Here is a 20,985-nt window from a genome sequence, read left to right as displayed (position 1 = left end):
TGTGGTAATTTACCTTGCCTCTATTTCTTAGTGTCTCCAACTATAAAAACAGAAATGATTTATTTACTCTTTATTTCAGAAAATTGTTGTGAGAATGACTTGGGATGACCTGAAAAATAAATGAGGTCCTTGAACAAAGCACAATAAAGGTACAATTAGTTGAACTGCTATTGTGGGGTCAAACAGAACAATTCAATTAAAAGACACAGTTGTTTGATTGAGAACATTCTTAATTTTATTTTCTTTAATTTTATAAAATACATTTTGTAAGATAAGTTTCTAAAAGTTTATCCTTTATGTGTGTTAAAATTGAAATTCTATATCAGAAATGAAGGAAACACTTTCAGTTGATTAACTCTCTTCGTATGTGTATATCTGTGTATGTATACATAGAAAGTTTTCAGGGAAGGGTTGGTTATTTGTTATATTATTAAATCAAAACAAAACACAAGGTATGGATTACTTCACTTTCCTTGATCTTGATTGGTTTCTTACAGAACCTTTTCCATCTCCTCCCTATATGCAGCCTGGGAGCTTATTTTGTATACTTTGCTGAAAACAAATATCCAGTGTTTTTTTGGTAATGATTTTACATCTCCTTAAACGTTGTTGAAACCACTTTGGGGGAGAAAACAAAACCACTCTTTACATCAAAAGAGCCACCTACAGTCATACCCATAAAATCTTTCCCTTAATAGAGACCAATCAGCTTTTTGTTTTTTCACCCAACATTAAAACCCAAACAGAGAAAGGGAAGACTGAAACCTGGGAGCTATTTGGGTTTCAAACTCTTTCCCCCTTTCCTTTTCCGTGGAACCTTACCAGCTAATGGCTGGTGCATTTGGTTATGTGATCTGCACCAGGAAAGAATAACCTGTATGTTAAAACTGACTCTTTAACACACCAAGGTAACATTACTAAATCAAATTATCTCCCACCACCTAGAAAGGACATTCAGATAGGTTACTCAAATTGAGATTCAAATTCACCAAATCTGTTTCTGCAAAGAACGGAATCATTGGTCAAAACTCCCAATAGATGCAAGAACTAGCCAATTTTACATATCATTTGTGTTGTTTAATGTCCAATTTTCATTTGTTAGAGAATCATAATCAAAGAATCATTCTCCAGACCTTTCTGGTACAACCCCAAACGAGTGATAGACAAGCTGGAAAATATGAAATGTGCATCATTCTGAAACAAATCAAGATCTTCAAATCACCTGCTATGACTGAATGGCTAATACCCCATGAAAAGAGCACCATTGTGAAGATATGACAGAGGCCAAAGTACACAACTAATTAACAGAACAAAGACATGCTATCCAAAGAGTTATCTATCCTGTGTCTACCAGAGGGCTGGCCCAGTTTACACCGTTAGCCACTAGCGACTGCTGCTCCTTAGGCCAGTCTTTTTTTCATATGAACTAGTTTCTCTCTATCCTCAGCTCCTTGGAAACCACAGGGTTGTCATGGTAGCTGTTATCAAGGAGAAGGGAGTAAGAAGATGCTGACTACACCCTGTTTCTCTTCTCTAACGAGGTATAAGGCCAAGCGCCCCCTTTACACAAACACTATGCTCCCTTATGCTATAAGTAAGGTTGGCTGAGTTAGGGCTTATATAGTCCATCGCCATCAGGGTCAGTGCTCTCTTTCTATGGGCGAAAGATCCTTGCTTTGACCCCCTTCTCCCAGCTGCAATAGGTAGATTTGGGCAAATGCTCTTATTGTTTTGCTGGCATTCTTTTTTTTTTCTTCTCTCTTCAGTGGTACTAGGGAGACTGGAGTGAGTTCTCGGTTTTGTACACCAAAGAGAATATATTTGGCTCCCAAGATGCAACGGGGACAGGTGCCTCCCTTCTCTCTACCTGAACATCTTTCTTTCCACTTTGTTTTCATCAGTGGAAGTGCCCTTTGAGAAGAAAACACTTCCTGGTCCTCAGGAGATGCTTGAAAATTGAATGAGAGCCTCCATTTCTTTGTGACTTACAGTTGGGGTGTCACCATCTTTAAGAATTTCCCATTTCTAGCAGGAACCAGCTATGAAGCAAAATGACTAAAAGAGGTACGTAAGAGGGGAGAATCCGCAGAGACATTAATCACCATGAGACTCTCCTTTCTTGTTACACTCGTCAAGTAAGAAGAGGGCCAGTCAGTGGCAAAGGCAAAGAGTTAACATGGGAGATGCAGCACTGTAGGCTGTGTGGTTAGAGCCTCGCTATTAGAGAAAGGGAAATTTCTACAGGAGATCAGAACTTGGTGCCTCGGCCCATGAGTTTCAGGACGGCAAAGTTGTAAGTGGCAGCAATCATGAAGGTGAGCTGTAGGGAAGAGAAGAGAGAAGACCAATGAGAGTAGAAAAGGCAGCTCGCTCTCTCTTCCAATCCTTTTGGGAATGAGGAAGGGTAGAAATAAAATCACAGGTAAATAAAGAAAAAATATTCTACACAAAGGAGCACATTCAAGCTTTTGCCCTGTATACTTGACTAGAAATCCTCCATGAGACAGGCCCAGAGAATCAACTCAACAAGGATTTTTTTCCACACCTCTGCTCTGTCCAGCACTGAGTTTTCCTCAGGGAAGTGAACACTACCTGGGCTCTGCCATCATCTTATCTGTATGTCTGAGTGACCTAGACTTCCTGTAGAGGCATAGCCCCACTGTGCAGCACAAACTTCTCCCACTTAATACAGCCATTTATTTCACAAGATGAAGAACAACTCAACTCTGGAGAAAACCCTCAGCGGTGGGAGTCAGGAGTGCTGCAAGCTGATCCTGGGCAGATCAACACTTATTCGTACCCCGTGTTCTTAATATTGAAGGCACGACATTGACACTGTGCCATAACACCGTCAATAATAACAATTCTAATAATGTTAAGAGGTCCTTCCAGTATTTTCAGGAGAGCAACTAAATCCCTTGGAAGGCATCCAAGATGGATTCCTATTTATGGTATATAGAATTCCAGGTTATAAAAAAATCATGCTTAGTAAGGTTTCAGTGTTCTTGTCACAGATTTGACTAGGAAGTGTTAAGAATTAATGATAATTTCTGGCTGCAAAGCACTTGGCAATGTTACATGCTCTGTAAATGCTACATATTATTATTCTTTTTTAAATTATGTAGGTATGTATGTATTTGGCTGTGCCAGGTCTTAGTTGCAGTAAATGGGATCTTTGATCTTTGTTGCAGCTTGTAGAATCTTTAGCAATGGCATGCAAGCTCTTAGTTGTGGCATGTGGTATCTAGTTCCCTGATCAGGGATCAAACCCAGGTCCCTTGTGTTGGGAGCTCAGACTCTTAGCCACTGAACCACCAGGGAGTCCCAATATCTTATTTCTTGACCATGAATCTCCTTCCTCCTCTTCCTTCACATCACTTTGCTTGTTCCTATCTCATTTTTGGAAATTTTCTGCCTTGCCATCCCAAAGTAGAAGGCCATAGTCTTTATACTCTGCTGTCTTTGCCCAGGAGTTTCTCTCCAGCATTTCAAGTTTAGAAGGAATTTATCTTTTTACCTTTCGGTATAGCTATCCCCAGGCTATCCCAGGACCATTTATTTGCCAAGATCATTCAAAGACAACTCACCAGGGAAACCAGTGTGGCTGCAGCCCCCACAAATGCAGCAATAAACAGATGGAAGGTCATTTGGAACTGTAAAAAAATGCAGAAGAACTGGGTCTTGCAACAGCAAAAATAAGCTGTGCTATAGATTGTGAAGCACAACTTTCAGAAGGTGTTGATATTTTTTGTGTGTGTTAATTTGGCATCTCTAACTAACTTGCCACATCCCAGAGTATAAGCCTCCCATTCTCCCGTGTACCCATAGCACCCAGAACACAGAATACTCATAAAATAGTATAGTCATCCCAAATAATCAACTGGTTCCCCACGGTTGTGCCTGGGATCCCAAAACATTTTGCTTTCAAAGAAATAGTTTACTGCCTTCTTCCTTCCTTTTATTCCCCTGCTGCATTTGTTCATAAGATCCATTTTCAATACAGTGTTTTCCTTTTTCAAACGTACTTTCTTTTTAAATGAGATTGAGAAGTTCCAAACGAAATGTGTGTTATAAATTCTATGAATATCTGTGCACAACTCATTTCCTTGATAAGGTTTTTAAGAATAAAAATGTTCACTTGGGGGATTTTCCCATTAAGCTCTATCTTTACCTAAAGCTACAAATTTCTCTTTAAGAGAGGAAGCCTTAGAATGGAAGATTTTCTCTGCTGTTTTTAGGAAACTGGATATTTTAACATGTATACACTCACTGGCTCAGGTGATATTTCATAGAAGGCAATCTGCTAACTCAAAACCCAGCAAAGAGAAACTGTAGTCCTTAAAACCAAGATGGATAGAAATGTTACAGTTTGCACCATTTCATTGTAAAATAACCCAATGGCTCACTCACCTCAGCTGTTTTGCAGATGGACAGAAGGTTGGAGCCACACACCTTGCCAGGAAAAGCATTCCATGGGAGAACACCTAAGTAAGAGACAAATCTCACAAGGTAAGCTTCACAGAGCTTTGGGGTTACCTGAAGAACTTCTTCCATCTTTAATCATCCTGGCTGAAAAGTTGGGTCCTACTAATTATCAGGATTTTCTTTTCTAAAGATTTACTCAAAAAATAGAAGGCGGTATTGAACAGTTGCAAAATTTTCTGTTTGTTATTGAAATGAACTGCTTCTGGTTTCAGAACAGCAGTCAACTAAGAGAGAGCAGTGCAAACAGCCAAGAAAACTCCCACCACTTCCAACAAGTTCCCTTTTCAGGGAAGAAATCTCTCTGGTTTCAGTGGAGAGGGATTAATGAACTAAGATTCAAGCATCCATACTTCTTATTTCTCCCCATAACTACCACCCTCCTTAGCCTAAGAACCAAATATATCATGCTTCTATAGGGAGTAGGAGAGCCAAGCCACCCTAACTCACCATACATTCTGGCATCAGCACAGAGAGTGCCTATACTTGCAGAGGTCTTGCTGGGGGTGGCAATAGACTGGCAGGTGGTCCAGGTGTTGAAGTAAATGTATACAGGCACAGCAGAGCAGGCAAACACCAGGAGCCACACAATGGTCAGGGCATAGGTAATGCCCACAAACTAAAACAATTGACATGGAGTGGTTAGAAATCAGTGTCAGCCTGCAGACATTGAAATGTAAACAAAGAGATCCTGGAATGGCATGTGCCAGACATGAAACCAGATTTCAGGGATCTCCGCCAAATGAAATTAGTAAGTGGGGCGCCTCTGCCAAATGTCATTGGCAGTATTTTATCTACTAGAGAATTGGCCCCAAGTAATAACGGGGAGGGGGAGAATGGGTGGGGGTTGGAGTGAGGAGGACCCCTGGGTTAGAAAGGCTTCGGGAGATTGTTTGGACAGATAAGGTGTGAAGAAATCAAAAGAGATCTTGAAAGAAAGTCGTGCCATTTAAATGCCTTAGGCTGAGCTTAGAAAATGTCCCTTGTCAAAGGACTTTGGATCCCTAGTTATTGAATAAAGCCAATAAAAGATTTCAATTTCCAATCCAAAAACCTTTCTAAGCCAACTGCTAGCCACAAAAGACAACAACACAACCCCCAGATGTTCAGCCCCCAAATGGTCTTTAACTCTAGAGGCTGGAAACCAATGTGTACCTCACTAGAAGCATAATAGCCCTCTGACAGATAAGGCCTTAAATGCAGATCTATACTAGTTCCCTCTGGGACCTTCAACAATGTAGGATCCCAGAATAGTATGGATTCCATCTTGGAGTCAATTACTTAATTTCTATGATCCACCCTTCCTCTCAGATCAGGAACCTACATCTCAATCCACTGAGTAGCATTTTAAATTTTTAGGCAGTCAGATCTACTCTTGCTGTGGTCCCAGCTAGGAGGGGATCAAAAAGGGGATCAAACCAGTAGATGGCTTAGAAATGGTCTGATTGTATGAAGCACCCCACAGAACTCAGGCTTTCCCTTTTGAGATGAAATTTTTCTAGGGACCTTTTGAAAAGTGAGGCTAAGCCAGCTGGGCACCACGTTCTTCCTGACCTTCTCATTTGGCCGTAGCCATCAGGTCCTCACTCAGAAGCCAGGCCCCTAGAGAGGACCCAGCCTTGGGTGGGGATGAGGCCACAGACTCATGCTCAGTTGTCCCCCACCCCTTGTTATTGCCACAAAATCCTGAGGATGATCACCTTGTCGGGATGTCCTAGCCATTTTCCCAAACAATGACACACCCGCTCCAAAGAATGAGCTTGATGTTGGCCTCTGGAACCCCTCCCCTTCTGGCCCCCTGTTACCGTTGCACTCAAGCCCTTGCCGCAGATGGTGGTCTTGTAGTCGCCAAAGATCTGCCTGACTGCGCCAGTGGTGTAGAAGCCCTCGGCCAGCAGGAGGGCCCCATAAAGGAAGAAGAAAGAGGCAGTTCCATAGATGACATACTGGAAAGCATGGATCCTGTGTTAACAGATAACACAAAGCCAGAAAATCTTATGCATGGAGGACCCGGTTCCCTTGCTGCATAAGTCAGTTGGACTCTTGAGTAGGCTCCTAGACAAAGCTAGGGATGCTTTAGGGGAATCACTAGGTTCTTCCTCTAGGCTTCTACCTTGTACTTATTGAAGTAACTGGAGAAGGGAATGACAACCCACTCCAGTATTCTTGCCTGGAGAATCCCATGGACAGAGGAACCTGGTGGGCTACAGTCCACAGGGTCACAAAGAGTTGGGCACAACTGAGCAACTAACACTTTTTGAAGTAAAAGAAGATGCTCCTCCCCCATATTTGGCTTACCCTGTGACCTGAAGAACTGAGGCCCTACTTTACTTGGCCTGACCCTTCAGAGATGCTCCCTCAGAGGAGAGAGGAGAGAGGAGCTAAGTAAGAAGGAAGATGGATGAAGGAAGTAGAGCCTAACTTGCTCTAGAAACAGGAGAGGCTTAGTATTGGGCCAGAGCACACTCAAGTGTTGTGGTGAAACAAGAGCAGCAGCCCCACTCTGTCCAATCAGTGTGCCTCCCGCGAATTCTCTATATGGACCACTGCAGAGGCTCCAACTCAGTCCATGTTAACCCTACCTAGCAGAATTGAGAACATGTGAGAAAAAGCAAGGGCAGGGGTGGGGTGGGTGTGGTTAGGAGTGAGGTGGCAGGCAGGCAGACCTCCTCCCCTGAATGTGGCACTTCCTCTTCATTTAGGGCTTCAGATGTACTGTAGGTGGGATCTGCACACATATCAATGTGTGTATGTAGAATCTAGAAAAAATGGTACAGATGAACCTATTTGCAGGGCAGGAATAGAGACATAAATGTACAGAACAGATGTGTGGACATAAAGTGGGGGGAGGGATGGATAAATTGAGAGATTGGGATTGACATATGTATACACTGTGTGTGTGCTAAGTCGCTTCAGTCGTGTCCAACTCTTTGCAACACTATGGACCATAGCCCGCCAGGCTCCTCTGTCCATGGGGATTCTCTAGGCAAGAATACTGGAGTGGCTGGCCACACCCTCCTCCAGGGGGCCTTCCCAACCCAGGACTTTCCCAACCAAGAACCTTGGCAGGCAGGTTCTTTACCACTAACACCACCTGGGAAGCCCCATATATATATATATATATATATATATATATTCACTTTCACTATATATACACTACCATGCGTAAAATAGATAGCTAGTGGGAAGGTGCTTTATTAGCACAGAGAGCTCACTTTTGTGTTCTATGATGACCTAGATGGGTAGGATGGCAGGGGAGGGTAAGATGGAGGTCCAAGAAGGAGGGGGTATGTGTATACATATAGCTGATTCACTTTTTTGTACAGCAGAAACTAACACAACATTGTAAAGCAACTATATCCCAATAAAAAATGTTTTTTAAAAAAGAAGGAAGACCCAGGAATTCTGTCTGGCTCCACACCAATCCCCTACTAGTCACTAAGGTACTGATGAGTTTCATGTCTCTAAGATAGACAGGATTGGTAGGGGAGAGTAGGTACTTACACATTGATAAGATACTCATAGTCCTGGTAGTTTTTGGAGAAATACGTCTCAATTAGCTTTTCTGTACCAGTGAGTGCTTCATGTCCACAGCCACAGAATAGTGCCACCCCAAAGAAACACAATCCAGTGGCCACCAGGGAAGCAAAGGGGGCCCCTACGAGACATCTCGCACAGCACTCTAACAAGCCTGAAGAAAAAGGAGGGCAAACAGTCAGGGATGTACAATACATAGCTCATCACTCATTTCTCTCTGCCAGCCCAACCAGGCCCTGTGCTCACATGCATGGATGCAGGGTTGGAGGAGGGGTCACCTCAGAGACAAAAAGCAAGAGAGTCTAGAACCTCAGAATTTTGGAATGTGAGACTGACTCCCCCAAACCATATTTTGTTCCATTCTTAAAGATAAATCCTTACCTTAAATTCCCAAAATGTCCATGAGTTTTTGAATAATCAGTATTCAAGTAGGCCACTAGAAATGATGCTCTCATTCCCTCCTTTCTTTTCTTTCTGATTTGTTTGTTTTCACCATTTATCAACTTTTATGGAGTACTTACTGTGTGCCCAGCATTGTGCTAGGTGTCATGTAGAGTGTGAACATATAAAAGACATAGATACTGCCATGGGGACATTTTTGTCTATGGAGGAGAATAAGCTAAGTAGACCTGATATTTTCAACCAACAGTTTCAGGCAGCCTAGTAAATGACTACAAAGGGTAAATGCCCTTCGAATTTCATAGAAATATTGATATTGCCAGACAAGAGTTGACCCTTAAAGAGCATTTCAGGTGGGAAAACTCTGAAATTGCATGTTCCTGGGTATTTCTGAACATTGTATTTGTGGCACAGAATGCTTGATTCTTCTTAGTCTGGATGTCTGGAGAGCAGTCCAGAGAAAGGAGGAAACTGGCAGAGGACAGGAGAGGTTCATGGGAGGATGACTATTATTCACAGTAGTAAACATACAGGCTAAATGATATGGGGACACTTTGCATGGCTGACTTGTCCCCCTATGCTACAGTTTGGCCAATGTCCCCACCCTTAGTCCTACCCTGGAGTTCTGTCAAAACAACTACAAAGAGATGTTATACAAAGCCAACAAAGCATGAACTGTCTTTCTGGCATGACAAAACACACTAGGGCCTGGGAATACAGCTGTCTTAAAATGCTGAGACTCTGAAATTCCCCAGATCTGGTACCCCAGGCCCCATGCAAGTGTTGCTGAGAAACAGGAAGGGCACGTAAGAAGTCACAGGTTCTGAGAGTAGCTGTGTCTGTGTCCCAAGTACAAGTCCTGAGCTCTAAGGTGTCATGTGGAGTGAAACAACAAATGTTTCATCCATCCAGTAGATGATGGAGAAAGGCACCTTCTAGCCTCTTGGCCACAACCCCAAAAGGTTAAAGAAATGAAAATCTTCAGAAAATAAATTATATATACACTAATTTTATCCATCTATTCACATATCATATAGATATGGTATATGAATTATTTTTGTATATATTATATGCATTGTTGCTGTTCAGTCACTGTCGTATTTGACTTTTTGTGACCCCATGGACTGCAGCATGCCAGGCTTCCCTGTCCTTCACTATCTCCCAGAGTTTGCTCAGACTCATGTCCATTGAGTTGATGATGCCATCCAACCATCTCGTCCTCTATCATCTTCTTCTCCTTCTGCCCTTAATGTTTTCCTGCATCAGGGTCTTTTCCAATGAGTCATCTCTACGCATCAAGTGGCCAAAGTATTGGAGCTTCAGCGTCAGTTCTTCCAATGACTATTCAGGGTTGATATACTATATGCATATATAAATTATTTGTGTGCATACACACACACACAAATAAATAGCAAATGTGCCAAGAAGCTGCTATTTTGGAAAAGCATGCTGAAACTCCTTACACAAATAAAATTCATTGTATTCACTTTTAGATTTGGACTTTATCCAAAGCTCATTTTTTTAATGCCAGGGACCAGGGGAATCCTTTGCCTGACTCTCTTAATACTAGTACAGTTTCTTTTTAGCCCTGAGTGCTTGACCATCTGGTGATGTGCCTGAACTATGTCCATGTGAACAGATTCTGAAGGACCAAATTATCTCTATCGTGAGAAAGCTGAGGTAGAGGCATTTGTCTCTGTTCTCAGGGCCACAGTGTGACTGAGTCCTCTGTCCCACTCTCCCCTAACATGATAGCCCTTCCTTGGTGCTCAAAGAGCCTCTTCCTCAATATTCTTGTGTGTCACCCCAGAGATGAGGCATAGAAGCCCAAGCCAAGCAAAATAAGTAGCTAACATTTGAAGCAGAACTGCATTTGCTCCCTTCTCTAAGAACTGAAGGCCTACTGTCAGAAAACTTGGCCTCTGTGGGAAGCAATCAGTTTGTAGCTGCGCTGCTCTAAATGGAGGCAGAGTTTACTTAGTATGAATTGTGCTTGGTAAGAGTGCCTCATTAGATACTGGCACATGGGGTGTGAGTGTGTGTGTGTGTGTTCCCACATGCACACACTTGTGCCAGAGTGGGGGCACATGCATGAATGCAAACATGCACATAAACGCATGTATAAGCCAGAGAGAAAAACAGCACTTGAAATTGATTATTGTTCTCGGGAAACATTCAGATATCAATCTTCCTCTTTCTTTCTTTCTTTTTTTTTTTTTTTTTGATCACGATTTTTTTTCCATTTATTTTATTAGTTGGAGGCTAATTACTTTACAATTTGTAGTGGTTTTTGTCATACATTGACATGAATCAGCCATGGATTTACATGTGTTCCCCATCCTGATTCCCCCCCTCCCACCTCCCTCTCCACCCGATCCCTCTGGGTCTTCCCAGTGCACCAGGCCCAAGCACTTGTCTCATGCATCCAACCTGGGCTGGTGATCTGTTTCACCCTAGATAAAATACATGTTTCGATGTTGTTCTCTCGAAACATCCCACCCTCGCCTTCTCCCATATGGTAACGATAACCCTATATGCCGATCTTCCTCTTTCTTAACAGGTCAAGATACTAGATGCATCTTGTAAGTCAAGAAAAGGAGCTTGGAAATAAACAGTGCGGCCATTTTCCTTCTCTGCCTATCCAAATCTTCCCCACCCCCAAACTCTTAGAATCTTCTAGTAAAGAAGGTCTCTGAAGCCTGGGGGTGGAGGGAGGGGAAGGTGCATGACCCCACTGTTCCCTCTCTCCCCAGCACAGGGTCAGGGCTTGGACAGAACCCTCCATAGCTCCCCTGGACAAAGAAGCCTTGTTTTTTCCCTGAGATCTCAGGAGCCTCATTTGTATTCTGCAGGGGCCTCCAGGCCTGGGGGTGGGAAGGGGGTCAGACCCAGGGAACAATGGAAGAACTGTTTGTTTAGCCCAGAATAAGGAGAACCATCCTCCCTAGCAAGTGACCGTCCTGTGCCCACTGACTCACCCCACCTTTTTTATCCTGGAAAGGGCTAAAATGGTGGTTCAGGTGAGATCAGGAATGAAAAAACTTGAACTCTTGCTAACGAAACAGAATTCCACTCTAAGTTTCAGCTGATGCCCCCTCCAGGGTTGTAAAGATCAGGGGGGAAAGCCTTGTTAGTTTATCTGATCCCTGTATCATCCAAATAATCAGAGAGTATCATATATAGTGTTCTTACTGGGTGATAAAGGGCTCAGCCTTGGGAGCAACTCTGAATCATCCACTGATATTCTTTCTTCTTCAATCCATTTTTCCTCCATTTTCTTAGAGCTCAAATAACTTAGCACCCCTTTTTCTGCTCTACTGCCACTCAAAGCAAGGTACAAGAAAGACCTAGGCTTTAATGAGTCTCTAACATGGAGTTGAAATTAAATGGCCCTGAGTATATCTATCACTCTTCAGCTATAAATAGTTCAACAATATCAGCATAAGATGTCCATCTCTTCACATTGAAATGAAATGTTTGTTCTGGGGGCATTTAAGTTCAGCAGAAGTGAAGAATCTCCACCAGTCAGCCCAAGCAAAAAATCAAATTTTGGATTCCAACTGGGAAAGATTCAGAAGATGCAATAAATTGTGTCTTCAAAGAAGTTTACAATCAAAATATTCTGAGAAAGGTTCATTGGGTTCCCTTTGATTTGGGGATGTGTGAACAATAACCTAAAGCCAAAGGTTCTCCATTTCAGAAGACTTAATGGTTGAAAAGGTACCGGTTTGATTCAGGAAGGCCATGAGGGATTCTGTAGAAGTTCCTTGGCCTCTCAAGAGGCATTCTTACATTTCCAGGCTAAGTATTGACTGCAACATGGTGGAGTTGGCAGAAAAGAACTATATAGCAATAATATTACCCAATGCAACCAAATTGAATTAAACCACTTGACCTTTTCTAAAGATTTTTGTATAGATCATTTTTAAAGTCGTTACTAAATTGGTTATAATATATTGCTTCTATTTTATGTTTTTTTTTGAGATTTTGGCTCTTAGGGATGGGGGAGATCTTAGCTCCCTGATCAAGGATTGAACTTGCACCCCCTGCACTGGAAGGCAAAGTCTTAACCACTGGACTGCCAGGGAAGTCCCTAAACCACCTGACTTTGATGAAAGATCATACAGAAAAATAATGACTTTCCCCAGGGTTTGCCTTTCCATTCATTGGATTCAGTACAATTATTAAGCATATGGCAATAACCTAGACACTGTGGGAAATAAAAGGGAACTATAAGGCCCAGTCCCTTCCTTCAAAGACCTTTCAGTCTTGTTGGGGAGAACAAACATATCGGCAAATCAAAGACCAAAGCTACCTACAATTTAGTGTTTAAATGTGTATAACCAAGCCCTGTGGGCAAAATGTAAGCAAAGGGGAAATATTCTGTGTTGGCTAGATGTATCTGCAAACTCCCAAAACTAATCAATCTGTGATAGAACTTCAAATACTTCTCATTAATGCTCTTCACAGGAATCTGACAAGGATCAACAGGACTGTTGTGACTCTCATCCAGATTTCTGTCTATCCAAGGTACTGGGTTGATCCTGATGCTGTCTCTTTAAGCAGGAGCCAAGGGCTCCCGAGCCCTCCCTCCTTTCCCATGCCCTGGACATGCCTCAAGGACAAGCTCCATGATGGAAATTCAATTTGAATCTGGGAACCCATCAAAGGGAGGAAAGGAAGGTCTTTCATCAAAAGGGATGACAGAAAGAGACCAATTGTGCCTTGCACAAATCCCAGCCTGTCCCTTGAATCCAGCTGACAAAGGGAGAGATAGAAGAACCCTATACAATAGAGCTAAACAACAGGCAGGCTCATTGAGCGAAAAACTGGCCCCATCTCTCTAAGTCTCTAATCTGAGCTACAGTCTTACTCTCCTCCCAGAACCCACCCCTTAACCTCACCCCATGAACAGAGGCTCACTTGATCAGGACCTATCGCAGTTGACAGGGCCAAGATGCTAGAGCAGCCGTGACTGGTACCAGGAATGGATGGGGATGAATGGGTGGGTTCTAGGAATAAAACAACAATCATCAGGAGGTGCCAGAGACAAAGACTTTTGCTTATGGCTTTATCCAGATCAGACAAAGCCTTGCTTATAATCTTGTCTTTCCTACATAAAATCATCACTTATACCATGTTCATGTGCTGGAAAGGGGCTCTGTAGCCACTGGGGCATGAAAATCCAAGCTTGCTAGATAGTCAAGTCATGCAGACATAATTAAATAAAAATGAAGCTCAGCCTCCTCTTTGAAAAGATATTATTATTACCATGGAAACAGCATCTGGACCACTTTGTTTCCTATATTCCCTACTCCTCCCCCAAACACACACACTCACACATGCACACATGCATGGGTGCATACATGCATTGATGTATGCCAACTTGTACCCAAACATTGGGAGGCTGGGGTGGAGACTGGATTGTTAAACTCTATCCCTGACATGTTGTCCTCACTTTGCCCACTTCTGGGAAAATGAAAGAGAAGCAACTGGTACTAAGCTGAGAGACAACAGTTTCCATACTTCATTCCTTAGCCCAGTCTCCCACCAATTCCTCCTCTTCCCTTGGTTGCAGTGTGAAGCTGTTCTAGGGAACCTTGTTCTCTTCCTTGGGATGTCACTGACTCCTTTCCAGAGCCCGGCCTGGCAGAAAGCTCAGAGGCCAGTGCAGAGCTGAGTGATCACCTTTAAGACCATTTTAAAATAACCAAGGGGTTTTCAATGAGAATTTGACACTGGGCAGGCCCTGACAGTGGGAAGGGAAGGGAAAGCTACTCTGTTCACCTGCCAAGGCTGCTGTTATCTTTCCCAATCAGTTTACTGCCCTAACTTGATGTTTTCTGGACCTGAAGTTCTGTGGGCAAGGAGGGCATTTCTACTGTTGCTTTCTTTCAACACCAAGAACCCTGGGGACGGTTTTCAAGGCTTCAAGGTAACACACAACAAGGGAAAAAGATGCCATTGGCATCTGCTTTCATGGATTTGGAGACTGTATTTTCCCTCCTATCCATTTCTCAAGGGTTTCTTGGGTCTATTTACTATTCAGAGAGATTTGAGAGCATAGTTCTAGTTGTCAGGTTGTTGAGTAAATTTCTGGCTTTCCTAGCAGAAAGCCAGGGCAAAAGGCCCTTGAATCAGAGCAGACCTTTTAATCTCCCTGGTTCTCCTCTGGCTCTGCTGGGCCGAGGTAAGGAGTGGGGTGGGGAAGGGTACATATGATCATTTTAGTCAGTGTCCCTAGGAAAAGTAAGTGAAAGTTCTGGTTTTCATCTGCTTTCTTTTTAGCTCCTGGCACTCTTGCAGCCTTCTTGCCATCATGATGGGATTCAGTTAGTCTTCAAGCATTTAGTAAAAACCTGGACCCCTGCTTTGCCTCCACACTTTTTGCCTGGGCTGCACTCACACTGTGAGCCAGCCAAAACTACACTGCTCAGCAAACAGCCACCTTTGGAGGGAAGCATCATAGTCTGGTTACCAGGGTAACAGCCACTGTTCTCAGACATCAGGCTTTGCAAGAGCCAATATTTTGCTGTTCGGTAATGGCATTGTGTTACTAAGCAGAGAATAATCAGCTACTGCTCTTTGGCTCTTTTCCAGTTCCATTGTTATCCAAAACACTCATTTGGAACATCCCTCTCCCAAGTTGATGTCCTCCCAAGTCAGGACAAGGTTTAGTGAACTCTCATGTCCCTTGTAAACCTTTTGTGTGAACACTACAGAATTCCCTGTTCCTCCTCATTTCCGACCCTACTTGATTCTCCGTGGTGGAGGTAGTGAGCTTCCTATTCCTGGGGATGATTAAGAAGAAGCTGTAGGAACATTTGAGAAGGGAATCCTGCACTGAGAATTAGCTCAGACAGCTTCTAAAGTTCCTTCCAGTCCAATCCAAGATTCTATGATATAATCTGTCCAGTGCAATAGTTAAACAGCAACACACTCCCTGTCGGAAGCAGTAGCAGTCCAGTACCTTGCTAGAGATGGTCTATTACTTAAAAAGCATTTGAAATATCAATACTTTGCTATTGCATAACTGAGAACATAATGGCTACTCTATCATGTGCACCTAGCCCAAGTATGGCTCACCCTCAGATTAAGAGATCCCATACACAGCTTCGACTGTTCCCTCATCTGCAATAATCTTCCCTGGAGGAAATCATCTAGCCTCTGTAACAGGAAACTGTCCCTACGGTCACCTGATTTTTCCTGCCTTTTCCTCAGGGCTTTTACTCCCTAAGGAAGTAGTATTCAGCATCCTTCTTTACTCCCTCTCTGTTTTTGATTCACAACCTACCCAATCAGCTGCCTTGACTTCAGGTAAGGTTCTTGACATTATCTAGGACAGGAACTGAGTTCTTGCAATATTCACCTCTCATTTGGCCCCACTCGACTGGACAATTCTTACCCAAGTGCACAAAGTACATGCAAAGAAACTCAATCACTTCAGGAAGAATAAGAGACAGCCTGTACATGCATCATTGTATAATAATTAGTATTATTATTATTTACAGCTGTTATAGAGTTTGCCCATTTTCAAAGGACTCCCACATATTATTTTTTATTTTTATAACCCTGAAAGTAGACAAAGCAATTATCATTATCCCTATTTTCCAGATGATGAAGTAATAATTCATAGCAACCTACCCAATGTCACCAAGTTCATAAGTAGCAGATCTGGGATTCGAACCTCGTTATGTTCACTTCTAGTCCAGTGCTCGTGCCTTCTTAATTATCCTGCCTGAATACATGCCTCAAGAGCTCTCTCAGTGTTTCAGGATGAAACAACTTAAAAACTGACACTAGCCTAATATAATTGAAAACCCATCTCCGTAGATGTTTTTGGAATCTTCTGGGTAATACATTTGATGGTGAATACACAGGACAGTTGATTCTCATTTCATTTAGGACACATTCAAGCTGTTGCTCTTGTTTTGCCAAATGTGAGCAATGTCTACATGTTTCTGTGGCCTCCTGTATGAACAAAAATTCTTGTGCTCTGTACATCTTGCACTCAGTGAACACTACAAGAGACCAGACCATGTAGCTTCTCTCTACAGAGATGCCCTTAGGACTCAACCAAGTCAGCAAAAGCCCTAAGGTCCCAGTAGCCTCCTTGTTACAGCAGGGATTTAGAATCTGAGTCATGCCCTCAGGAAGGCTAAGTCTGTAATATTTGCTAGATATGGTCACCCATATGTGTGCATGTGTGTGCACACACACACAGCCCTACCCATATCTCTTCCTTATGGTAAAGCCATTAAGGATTTTATTTTCATTTCCTGAACTTGAGATCGGCCTCCTCAGCCATGGCCAAACCTGAATCCATGTCACCCAATTTCATTCTGATGCCCCACGGGGCCCAAATTTTGTTTCAAGCAAGCAGTCATTTGTACAGTTGAGAGCCAGCCAACATTAGTTGCCTACAGCAGAACCAAGGATGTCAGCTGACCAGGCCATTACCAGTACATGGGGACCAGGGGAAAAGAGAAGGCAGAGGGACGTAAGCGGGTAGGAGGACACATGACCACATCCAGCCCTCCAGACACTCTCTCCAAGGACCTGTGGGACTCTCCATGTGCTGCTGGAGTTCTTTGGCAATAAAGCATCATTATCAGTACAGCAAAGAAGGAGTTAATCTAATTGCGTGCTAAGGAATGAAAAAGAAAACAAGTGCCAGAACACAATTCATTTCAACCATTAAAAACTCCAAACTCCAAAGTTCTTGCAAATTCCTATGCTCTGGCTTGAATCTTCCAATCTAAAGTTTTTGAAACTCACCCATGTCTTTGGGACTCTGACTCCAATGGTAGCCGGCTGGCTAGTCTGTTTGTTCAGCTGGAAGGATCCTGGTCTCTCCAGTCTCCTTCTTCGGTCCTTTACTTTTTCTCTCTGAGTATCTTTGTCCTCTTCTCCTGCAATGAAAAGGGCTTTCTGATTGACAGCCAACCCCCTTAAAGGGACAGGCCCACTTTCCTCCTCCTCTCCTCCTCCCCTTCTCCTCCCCTTGTCCCCACCTCCTCAGGATACTCCCTTCTCTAAGACCTCCGTCTTCTCTTTCTGCTTTTCAGTGCCAATTGTCTCTTTTTCTTTTTTTCTTCTCCCCCCACCCCCCACCAAGGCTTGCCTATGTGGAATTTCACTTTGCTGCAGAGACATCTGGAAATGTGGTTTGGGGGTGGAAATAAAAGAAAAAGGTCCTGCAAGCCTCCAACTGATCCTTAGGTCTATTTTGGTATGAGATGATGTGGCAGCATAAGTGTTGGAGGCCATGAAGGTGGTAGCCCTGGTGAGGCAGTCAGGGTCAAAACCCTAGATGTGATCTCCTAGTCTTTCTAACTCTGCCTCAACACCACCCCTCATGCCTAACTGTTCTTGACCCTATCCACCTTTACCCTCCCCCTCCACTCTAGCAAATAAGCGCTTCTCCCAACTCCTCCCATTCCAGTTTTAGAAACACAATAGAGAAAAAAAAATGTCTTTTAAAAATAATTTCCTCCAAATCCTTCTTGGTTTCAACTGAATGAGGACAAAACACAAGCTGTTGATTCCTCGAACAGATTTTGACCAAGCTGGAGAAAGCTAGAATTGTAATCATTTTATAGACAGGATAACGGAGACCCAGGGAGGGGGCAAGAAGACATGCTGTGCAGGTTCACAGAACAGGCTAAAGAAAAGGTGAGAGCTGGGGATGTGGGTGATTTCCATGGAAGGTAACTGACTCACAGAAGAACACAATCTGGGCATTAGGTAGCAATACCCCACCCTCAGAATAGAGAGTCATGAGAGAGCTGTATCCAGGGTGATGAGAGGCAAGGAGTGGGTGGAGGTAAAGCCATGGTTGTCAGTGAGGGTGGAGGGAAGGGGAAATAAATATGGTCCTTGCCTCAGAGAAAGATGCATGAATAATAGCCAAATCAAGGAAATAATAATATAAAAAACCTAGTAATAATTATTTCTAAAGACTGTGAAGGTATTTGAGTGCCCAGGACTAGGTGGGATTCGCGTATGGAAGTTTTCTAAAAAAACTGAATCTTAACCAGTATCTATCAAACTGCTTGCTTGTGTTCCCTAGCCCTTCAGGAGCCTCAGAGAGACACAACTCTCTTTGACTTTGAGGTCTGCATCCTCCCATGGATGGCCTTTGAGGAAACTGGTTGACATATAAGTGGAGGATTACCCTACAACTCCAGGGAAGTAAGGTATGCCCTCCCTTCCTAATTTTCCCCATGGTTTTGCCTCGGGGTAAGAAAGAAGAGGAAGGAGGTATTGAGCAGATCCTAGATCTTTCTATAAGGGGAGAGAGGCAAAATTGTGTCTTACAGTTTTCTCTTTGAATTGAGACCTTGGTCATGTTTCTGGCTTGGGCTCTGCTGTTAGGAAATGGGTGAGTCTTCTGTAGATGCCCCTGTGGGTACCCCAGGTTCCTGAGTCCTGCCATAGTTGAGCAGAGGATCTAGAACTTTAAAGCCTCTGCTCTTATACCAGCCCCAAGGAGAAAGGATCCCTGTAAATGCTGCTCCTTTGGCAGAACCATATAATAGTGGTTTTCCAGAGCAGGCCAGACTACGGCCATACGACTGATGGCAGCCAGTCCCAGGATCTCTGACCTCACCAGCCCTGTTATCCAGCCATGGACTCTGCCTGCTGTGGGACTGTACCAACAATTAACTTCTGGATGGTTGTTGTCAAGAGAATGGCTCTGGAGGAGAGGGAGAACCAAAAGCAAGAAGTCACCAAATGTGTGCCCTTTGCTTCTCAGATGGCAGGAGCTGAGCCCAAACTTCAAGGCCTCTTATTGATATGATGAAGGAGATGGTTTTTCACAGCTTGAATAGGTGAGACACTTCTACACCCAAGAGAAATCACTCAGCCTGGGTGTCTCACAAATCTGTCCCTGGACTCCTACCAGCAGCCCTGGGGACTGCTACGCTATTGGGAAGAAAAGATGTGCTCCTGATAAACTCACAGAGACCAATTTTTCAGCTACATTCCCTTTAATACACATTTCTCTTCTTTCCTTCAACTCTCTTGCCTCACTATTCATTTTGTCTTCTCCTCAGGTCTCAATCTCTCAGTGTCTGTTTTTCCAGCTCTGTCACTGCTTCTCTCTGTCTCTTTCGCTCACCACACTCCTTGATGGAGCATGTCTTTCTGTGTCTCCCTTGTTCTTATGCCTGGGATGGTAAAGGGGCTCAGCCGGGTGACTGTGTCATGCTCACTGTTCCCAGTGCCTTAAGGTTCCCAGCTCTCCAGGATCTAGTATGCCACAGTGGCTCTGTAGGGCCTGACACTACCTCAGCTGCCACTCACCACTCTTCTCCTGAGTCCTTCCCACAGCTCTTATAGGGTTTTCTCCCTCCGTCCCCAAGTGGGCTTTTTTTTTTTTTAATTTATCCAACTCCACATATTTCTGTGATTCTGTTTCCAGTGGTTCTACAGGCAAAATGTTCTCCAGAGTCCAGCCAGATCCCTGGCAGTGCCCAGGGATTCCCCTAGAGGGCAATACCAGTCTTCTTGGTGGTAGCCTGCTGCCTGCACTGGGTGCCTGTGGGAACAATATAGGATTGTATGAAACTCATAAACAGTTTGCTTCATGCACTTCTGATGGTACCTCCAAAGATCTGGGCCTCCTTGATCATCACTTGCTTTAGTCATGCAGCTTTCTTGCAAATAACTCCAAATGCTTAGATAAAACATCCCCCCTCCGCTGTGTGATCACACAGTACCAGATTCTTGAAAGCCATGAGGCAAGAGGGTTCTCTTTTCTCCATTATACAAACCAAACTCTGAAATTCAGAGAAGTCCAGTGAATTTCTCCCAGGAAAGTAAATAAGTGCTCAAGTACCTGATCTGGTGAGCCACTTCTCCGTGTCCACATAAAAGATCATAAAGGGGAACAGAGAAGGCACAGTATCAGTGAAAGCTTGAGCTCACCTACTAACACTGGGGCTTCTGGAGCTGAGGTTTTGCTTCTCCCCAAGATAATGACTTCCCAGACCAAATTTTAAAAGGTAAGTGGCTTATTCTTACAGCTTTTCTGGCCCTGGCACCAAGACTGCTTGGCAGGCAATATATTCTATGCACTTGTGGCTGGGCTTCCCTGGTGGCTCAGCAATAAAGGATTCACCTTTCTCCTGCAGGAGATGCAGGTTCGATCCCTGGATCAGGAAGATCCCCTGGTAAACGAAATGGCAACCCACTCCAGTATTCTTGCCTGGGAAATTCCATGGACAGAGGAGCCTGGCAGGCTACAGTCCATGGGGTCGTAAAGAGCCGGACACGACTGAGTGACTAAACAACAACAAAAGCACCTGCGACTAGAACTTTCCAAACCCAACTTCATGCCAATTGGCTTGACCTTGCCTTTCTGGCCAAGAGAACTGAGGGCCAGAGATGTCATGTACGTTGAGCTGGCATGGAGTGGGAAGAAATGGGGGGTGGTGAGCTGGATATGCATTTGTGAGTGGGGAGATGCCCATGGCTTAGGATACAGTGAAGGGTAGTCTGGAAGCCAGAACAGTCAGATGAATAAACTCAGGAAATGAGGGTCTGGGGAGCATCAAACAG

The 20,985-nt window shown here is 43.7% G+C and overlaps 1 protein-coding gene across 3 annotated transcripts; it reads right to left on the bottom strand.

The window, feature by feature from the left end:
* Positions 1 to 212: 212 nt before the first annotated feature.
* PLP1 (proteolipid protein 1) lies at positions 213 to 19,745 on the bottom strand. 3 transcript variants are annotated; one of them, XM_043457494.1, is made up of 8 exons: positions 19,729 to 19,745; positions 17,197 to 17,330; positions 7,987 to 8,173; positions 6,183 to 6,444; positions 4,933 to 5,101; positions 4,411 to 4,484; positions 3,588 to 3,653; positions 213 to 2,320 (listed from the first exon to the last, which is right to left on the bottom strand). In XM_043457494.1, exons 2-8 carry the CDS (start codon positions 17,198 to 17,200, stop codon positions 2,249 to 2,251), a joined length of 834 nt encoding a protein of 277 aa, XP_043313429.1. In that variant the 5' UTR covers positions 17,201 to 17,330; positions 19,729 to 19,745; the 3' UTR covers positions 213 to 2,248. The 3 variants fall into 3 exon arrangements, with proteins under 3 accessions (XP_043313429.1, XP_043313428.1, XP_043313430.1); XM_043457493.1 differs by lacking the exon at positions 19,729 to 19,745 and adding an exon at positions 17,433 to 17,449; XM_043457495.1 differs by lacking the exon at positions 19,729 to 19,745 and adding an exon at positions 17,433 to 17,449 and having other exon boundaries at positions 6,288 to 6,444.
* Between the last annotated feature and the right edge of the window lie 1,240 nt (positions 19,746 to 20,985).

This window comes from Cervus canadensis, chromosome X, assembly GCF_019320065.1.
Source record: "Cervus canadensis isolate Bull #8, Minnesota chromosome X, ASM1932006v1, whole genome shotgun sequence".
NCBI lineage: Eukaryota > Metazoa > Chordata > Mammalia > Artiodactyla > Cervidae > Cervus > Cervus canadensis.
The sequence above is the reverse complement of the archived record's forward strand: the minus strand, read 5'-3'. Positions and strand labels throughout refer to the sequence as shown.